Consider the following 8,407-nt stretch of genomic DNA (forward strand, 5'->3'; position numbering starts at 1 on the left):
GTCAAGAAATAACCAGGAAGGTGCTGCGCCACCTAAATCAGGAAAGGGGATCAAGGAGATGGCGTGTGGCTGTTTGGGCACCTATTCCCTGCCTTGTGGGCAGGCTGGGCGCCTACCTTCCTCACGCCTTCTCCCCCTATTTAGCCAGGGGCTGCGCCCCCTCTTTTGCTTGGGTTTTCTTTGATAAGTTTAGCCATTGTGCAAACGTCCTGTGCTACAGTTGTGCTCAGCGGCCACCTGTGGACAGCCATTGTGAACCCCAATTCGTGAGCGATTGATATTCAGTTTTGCCTTCATCTTGTTCTTGCTTGTTCTTCGATTGCTTGCAGGAATAGAACCTCGTGTTCAGGTTGATCTTGCCACCAGCAAGGTCAATAACCATTTGGAGTTGGTTCAGCGATTGCTAAGGCGCCACGACCTGTTCGTTCGTAGTCGGATCGCGAGAGTCACCTCCTCCACAAATCGAAGTTATCCCTCTCACCGAAAGATCGGGCACTCCAGCTCCATCAAGTGGTATCAGATTACAGGTTGATCGGTGAGTTTCATCGAGTTTTATCCCTTTAGTTTGAGAGTTGTTCATCGTCCTATCGTCCACCAGAAAAGCTACAAAAAAAAAATTCAGGTTAGAACCTTGTCCCCGAACCATTTGGCCTTGCACTTTCATTCAGTAATCTTGTGTTGTTGAATTTGCGTGCATTTGCGTCACTTGTTGCTGGTCGCTCCGTGTCTCCACTGTTCACCACCGTTCTTCTTTCGTTCATCCATACCACGTTCTTCCCTCCCCCTGTTCCGCCCAGATCAGAACCATCCCACCAAATCTGGTGCGTTTCCCCCCCCCCCTCCTTGTTTTGGAAGTTAATTGCTACTGTTGGTTTCCTGCCATTTGTGCTTGGTTCGTTTTGGAAAGCATATCTTGTGCGCCCCCCTGCTGGTTTCGTTTTGGCAAGTTTTGATCATTTCTGCTTGGAAATTTTGGGGCGCCTGATCTGGTTATCAAAAAAAAAAAGGACAGAAGAAAAGGCACGGTGCATAATCAAAAAAAAAAAGGGAAAGTGTAAGAAGTGCAATCGATTTGGTGCGCCCCATATCTTCATCCAGCATCTTTGTTTTTGGCAAGCAGAACCTCCATATTTGGTGCGCCCCAGCTTTCTAATTCAGGCTCTTCGATTTTGGAAGGCAGCAACATCCTAGCTTGTGCGCCCCCTTCCTAGTTCAGGGATTTGGTGCGCCCTCTCCACCTTTGCGCGCCTCCTTTGCCTCTATTCTGTTCGGTTTTTCACTTGGTTCCAGCAGCATTTGCTACGTGTTTGCACTCTTATTCAACTTTGCATTTGCTGATTGATTGTGCTAATCCTTGCTCCCACGTAAAACTTTCCTATAGCTCCACAAATCCCTACAGCGTGCAGGTTGTGTCCTCTGGCAATCGCTCTATCCAAGCTTCATCGGTTGCACCGCTGGTTGCAGGTCACCCCTGCTGGCTTGGTAAGAACGGGTAAGAACTTGATAACGGTTTTAGTTTGAGCGCCCTATTCAGCAACCCATTCCACTAGCTATAGGACATACTATTTTGTTCCTTGTTCTCTTGTTCTTTGCACTAACAATGGCAGGATCCTCGGGGGATCAAGCTGATGCGATCGCCATGCCACAGTCCCCTCGTACCAAGCGCATCATACAGCATTTTGAGCGACAAATGCGCCTCCAAGTTGATGGCCTCGCTGAAGACATTCACGTCACCAACGAGCGCCTTGGTCAGCTTGAAACAGCACAAATTGAAGCCGGTTCGGCGCTCCAGGAATTAAAAACCGCCCAAGCCACCACCAACACCAGCCTCGACACCATCATGACACGGCTTGAGGAGTTGTCCCAGCAGCTTGGTGAGGTACAGGGCGACACTGATTATGGTGGCGACACCGAGCATGACGCTCAGGACCGTCGTCGCCGGCGAGGACCTCGTCGTGTGGTACGTAACCAGGATGATTCTTTCTCTAAAATTAAACTCACTATACCTGAATTCAATGGTAAATATGATCCTGATGCTTATCTTGAGTGGGAACTTGCTGTTGATCAAAAATTTGCATGTCATGCTTTTCCTGCACAACATCAAGTTAGAGCTGCTACTAGTGAGTTTACCCATTTTGCTTCTATTTGGTGGCGCGAACATGGCAGCAAACATCCCACTGAAATTCCTACCACTTGGGATGCTTTAAAAGTTCTCATGCGCCACAGATTTGTTCCCTCATATTATGCTCGCGATATGCTTAATAAACTACAGCATTTAAGGCAAGGTACAAACTCTGTTGAAGAGTACTATCAGGAGCTGCAAACTGGTATGCTTCGTTGTGGTTTAGTTGAGAACAATGATGCTGCTATGGCACGTTTTTTGGGTGGTTTAAACCGTGAAATTCAGGATGTGCTTGATTATAAGGAGTACAATAATATTACTCGTTTGTTCCATCTTGCTTGCAAAGCTGAACGTGAAGTGCAGGGACGACACGCGAGGACACATGCTAACTCTTTTGCAGGTCGCACCACGTCGTTCCACTCAGCCCCTAAGCCTGTGGCCGTGTCACACCCAGCAGCGCCATCTCCACCTAGCGGCACTCCGAGTGACAAGGTAGCAGCAAAAACTCCAGCGCCACATCAAGCAACAAAGGGCGCCTCTTCCTCTGGACGCACCAAGGACATTCAATGCCATCGCTGCAAAGGTTTTGGTCACGTGATACGGGACTGCCCCAACAAGCGCACGCTGATTATACGTGACAATGGTGAGTATTCTTCAGCTAGTGATTCCGAAGAAACCATATATGCTATGCTTGCCACTGACGTTGCAGGAACCGAAGAAGAACATGTGGCTGCCACTGACGCCGACAAGTATGAGAGTCTTGTTGTGCAGCGCGTTCTCAGCACGCAGGTTGCACAACCAGAGCAGAACCAGCGCCACACCTTGTTCCACACCAAAGGCGTTGTGCAAGAACGATCTGTTCGCATCATTATTGACGGCGGCAGCTGCAACAACTTGGCAAGCACGGATCTGGTGGAGAAGTTGTTTCTCTCAACGTGCCCACACCCACACCCCTACCATATTCAATGGCTAAACCAGGGCGGCAAACTCAAGGTAACACGCTCGGTACGTGTTCATTTCTCTATGGGGTCCTATCATGATTATGCCGATTGCGATGTTGTTCCCATGGAAGCCTGTTCGTTGCTGCTCGGTAGGCCTTGGCAATATGATACGGATAGCTTACATCATGGTCGCACAAACCATTACTCTTTGATGTTTAAGGGCAAGAAAATAATTCTTCATCCAATGACCCCTGAACAGATTGTAAAAGATGACATCGCTAGAGCTAAACAACACCAGCAGCAACCGCACATACAAAACGAGATTAAACTGAAAGCTCCTGTTTTGCTAGCCACTAAATCTGATTTCGATGAAGTACGTGATGATAATCTGCCATGCTATGCGCTTGTATGCTCTCATGTGCTGTTTTCACTAGATGATGTGCCATCTTTGGACATACCCCCTGCTGTTACTAAGCTTTTGCAGGACTATGCCGATGTGTTTCCGAAGGAGTTACCACCAGGTCTTCCTCCCATTCGCGGCATTGAGCACCAGATCGACCTCATCCCAGGCGCCCAGCTTCCCAACCGCGCCCCGTACCGTACCAATCCCGCTGAAACAAAGGAGATTCAGCGCCAAGTCCAAGCGTTACTTGATAAAGGCTACATTCGTGAGTCTCTTAGCCCTTGCTCTGTTCCTGTTTTACTTGTTCCAAAGAAGGATGGTACCTGGCGCATGTGCGTAGATTGTCGCGCGATTAACAATATCACGATTCGTTATCGCTATCCTATACCTCGCCTTGATGATATGCTTGATGAGCTTAGCGGTGCTGTTATATTCTCCAAGGTCGATTTGCGTAGCGGGTACCACCAGATTAGAATGAAACTTGGGGATGAATGAAAAACGGCATTTAAAACAAAATTTGGCTTATATGAATGGTTAGTTATGCCGTTTGGATTGACTAATGCTCCCAGCACATTTATCCGCTTAATGAATGAAGTTTTGAGGCCGTTCATAGGACTGTTTGTGGTTGTTTATTTCGACGATATTCTGATTTACAGCAAGTCTATGGAAGAGCATTTGGAACATTTGCGTGCTGTTTTTGATGCTTTGCGCGCTGCCCGTTTATTTGGTAACTTGGAAAAGTGCAACTTCTGCACACAACGTGTGTCGTTTCTTGGCTATGTTGTTACTCCACAGGGCATTGAGGTGGACAGCAGCAAGATTGACGCCATCCAGAGCTGGCCCACGCCGACGACAGTTACGCAGATTCGGTGTTTTCTTGGGCTTGCAGGATTCTACCGACGGTTTGTGCGTGATTTCAGCTCCATTGCCGCCCCGTTGCATGAGCTCACCAAAAAGGGCATTCCTTTCTCCTGGGGTACGGCACAAGAAGAGGCATTCACCATCCTAAAAGATAAGTTGACACATGCCCCCTTACTACAGCTTCCTGATTTCAATAAGATGTTTGAACTTGAATGCGATGCTAGTGGTATTGGGTTGGGCGGTGTTTTGCTTCAAGAGGGAAAACCAGTGGCTTACTTTAGCGAAAAATTAAGCGGTGCTAGTCTGAATTATTCAACTTATGACAAAGAACTTTTCGCTTTGGTTCGCACTCTACGAACTTGGCAGCATTATTTATGGCCTCGCGAGTTTATTATTCATTCTGATCATGAGGCTTTAAAACATATTCGTAGCCAAACCAATCTGAACCGTCGGCATGCTAAGTGGGTAGAATTCATAGAGTCTTTTCCTTACATCATCAAACACAAGAACGGGAAAGACAACATTATTGCTGATGCTTTGTCGCGTAGATACACCATGCTGTCCCAGTTAGACTTTAAATTTTTTGGCTTACAAACTGTGAAAGAACAATACGCCGATGATCTTGATTTTATGGCCATCATGATGCATTGCAAGGATGGTAAACCATGGGGTAAATTCCATGTAAACGATGGGTTCTTGTTCCGCGCTAACAAGCTATGTATTCCAGCAAGCTCGGTTCGTCTTTTGCTGTTGCAGGAAGCGCATGGTGGCGGCCTCATGGGACACTTTGGCGTTTACAAGACACAGGAGATTCTGGCCGCACACTTCTTTTGGCCCCAGATGCGCCGCGACGTGGAGCGCTTTGTTGCACGCTGCACCACGTGCCAGAAAGCTAAGTCACACCTGAACAACCACGGTTTGTATATGCCGTTACCTGTCCCTACTTCTCCTTGGCTCGATATTTCTATGGATTTTGTTTTGGGCTTACCTCGAACTAAGAAGGGGAGGGATAGTATCTTTGTGGTTGTTGATCGATTCTCTAAAATGGCTCACTTCATACCATGTCATAAAACTGATCATGCTAGCAGCGTTGCTGAATTGTTCTTTCGTGAGATTATTCTTTTACATGGTGTTCCAAATACAATAGTCTCAGATCGCGATGCTAAGTTCCTAAGTCATTTTTGGAGATCTCTTTGGAATAAACTAGGAACTAAATTGCTTTTCAGCACCACTTGTCACCCACAAACAGATGGGCAAACTGAGGTTGTGAACAGAACCTTATCTACCATGCTTAGGGCTGTGTTAGACAAGAATCTGAAACTTTGGGAGGATTGCTTGCCCCATGTCGAGTTTGCTTACAATCGTGCTACACATTCCTCCACGAAAATGTGCCCTTTTCAGGTTGTCTATGGTTACATTCCATGGGCGCCAATTGACTTGCTGTCCTTTGATCCTTTGGACGCCCAACATGTAGATGCTGTTGCACGTGTTAAACAAATGTTGGACATCCATGAGCAAACGCAGCAGAACATTGCGCACACTAATGCTAAAAATCAGGCTGTTGGTAGTAAAGGACGTAAACTTGTTACTTTTGAACCTGGTGACTTGGTTTGGTTGCATTTGCGCAAGGATCGCTTTCCTACTTTGCGCAGGTCTAAGCTGATGCCACGTGTTGCTGGTCCCTTCAAGGTGTTAAAGAAAATTAATGATAATGCTTATATACTTGACCTGCCTGCAGAATATGGTGTTTCCTCTAGTTTTAATGTTGCAGATTTGAAACCATATGCGGGCGAGGATGAGGAGCTGCCGTCGAGGACGACTTCGATTCAAGAAGGGGAGGATGATGAGGACATCAACCCCGACACGGGAATGGCTACTCCAACTGAACCAGCACAGGCGCCACCAGGACCACTCACTCGAGCTCGTGCACGTGAATTAAACTTCGTGATGATTTTGAAGAATGAAGGACCAGAAGTTTCCTAAGTGCATGCGCCATCTATGCTCATGATGAACCTGCCCAGAATAATGTCTAGGTGCTGGCCACCTATGTGTTTTTAGTTTTGTCAAGAAATAACCAGGAAGGTGCTGCGCCACCTAAATCAGGAAAGGGGATCAAGGAGATGGCGTGTGGCTGTTTGGGCGCCTATTCCCTGCCTTGTGGGCAGGCTGGGCGCCTACCTTCCTCACGCCTCCTCCCCCTATTTAGCCAGGGGCTACGCCCCCTCTTTTGCTTGGGTTTTCTTTGATAAGTTTAGCCATTTGTGCAAACGTCCTGTGCTACAGTTGTGCTCAGCGGCCACCTGTGGACAGCCATTGTGAACCCCAATTCGTGAGCGATTGATATTCAGTTTTGCCTTCATCTTGTTCTTGCTTGTTCTTCGATTGCTTGCAGGAATAGAACCTCGTGTTCAGGTTGATCTTGCCACCAGCAAGGTCAATAACCATTTGGAGTTGGTTCAGCGATTGCTAAGGCGCCACGACCTGTTCGTTCGTAGTCGGATCGCGAGAGTCACCTCCTCCACATATCGAAGTTATCCCTCTCACCGAAAGATCGGGCACTCCAGCTCCATCACTATGCCTCTAACACACCGTCGCCAGGCTCCGGACGGATTACCTCCGGGGTTGGTTAATGGCTAAATATAGAGGGGGTCAAGCTCCGCCTCTCCTAGCCTAGCCACAGGCTTCGAGGCCACCAAGCCTTGCAATAAAGGCCTTATTCCTACAAAGGTACGCCCTCTATTAACCACCAAGTAGTTTACCTAGTGATCCGTCTTTCATACGGCCAGGTTAGAGTTTGTTGGAGGCCTCCAACCTTACTGCTAGAAGTCTTTTTTCAATAGATAGCCACAAGGTAGAAGCAGTAGAACTTAAGTTACATTCTCATTTATCATGAATAGGTATATAACCTAGCTATAGTCTACACTACTGCTAGCTTCTTATTGCCAACAGTAGACTGCAAAACTTAGCTAGTCTAACCTTGGAAAATCCCTACACTCCCGCAGACGCATCGTGCCTAGGTTGCCTGGGGGGCGGGTCTGCCCAGGTTTCCTGGAAGGCATTGTGCAGCCTCGGAAGTGTAGTTGCCACGTATCAAGGGATTTCCTTGATAGACCGTGTTGCGGCGCCACCTGTAGGACATCTTTGGGTGGCGTGACAAGCCCATGTACCGTGGACGTAGCATGCCTAGGTCACCTCGAAGGCAAGACTGCCCAGATTTCCTGCAAGGCATTGCGTAGTCTCGGTAGACAGTGAAGCCCACACACCACAGGAGCCGCTTATGCCTAGTTCACCTGCAAGGCAGATTATGCCCAGGGTGCCCTGGAAGGCATTTGCATAGCCTCGGGTGTCAAAGCCACACCCCGGGGGATGTCCTCGGTGGTAGAGTTGCGGTACTCTGAGGAATGCTATCGCAAGGAATCCTTGTAGCACAACATGCCTACACACCGCGGGCGTAGCATTTCTAGGTCACCTGGCAGGCAAGATTGCCTAGGTTTCCTGGAAGGTATTGTGTAGCCTCGATAGTGTTTAGATGCTAGTAATCAAGGGACTTACTTGGTAATGTAGTTGCGGCGCCCCCAGAGGATTTCTCCGAAGGCGTGACAAGCACACGCACCAGTAAGAATTGCTTGCCTAAACCCAATGTCACTTGAAAAGGTTTCCCAGAGGGTAGGCTTTGCCCTGGTAGGAAGTGGAGCCCACACACAGCAGGCGTAGCATGCCTCGGTCACCTGAAAGGCAAGGCTACCTAGGTTTCCTGGAGGGTATTGTGTAGCCTCGATAGTGTGTGGACGTCGTATATCAGGGGACTGCACTGATGTGAGGATGCGGTGCTCTGAGGAATGCTGTCACAAGGAATCTTCTCTACATGACATGCTTACATACCGTGGGTGCCGCTTGTGCCTAGGTCACCTACAAGGAAGATTATGCCCAGAGTGTCCTGGAAAGCATTGCATAGCTTCGGTCATATAAATGCCATACGCCAAGGCACATCCTTGGTGAACAGTGTTGGGGTGTGCCCCGGGCATTTCCTCGGGAGCACGACAAGCCTACACACTGTGGGCGTAGCATGCCTAGGTCACC

General features: G+C 48.2%; 1 protein-coding gene across 1 annotated transcript; it reads left to right on the forward strand.

The window, feature by feature from the left end:
* The first annotated feature begins 1,600 nt into the window (after positions 1–1,600).
* Positions 1,601–3,961, forward strand: LOC133917848 (uncharacterized). Its single transcript, XM_062361682.1, has one exon. It carries the CDS (start codon positions 1,601–1,603, stop codon positions 3,959–3,961), a length of 2,361 nt encoding a protein of 786 aa, XP_062217666.1.
* The last annotated feature ends 4,446 nt before the right edge of the window (positions 3,962–8,407 follow it).

This window comes from Phragmites australis, chromosome 5 (genome assembly GCF_958298935.1).
Source record: "Phragmites australis chromosome 5, lpPhrAust1.1, whole genome shotgun sequence".
Taxonomy (NCBI): Eukaryota; Viridiplantae; Streptophyta; class Magnoliopsida; order Poales; family Poaceae; genus Phragmites; species Phragmites australis.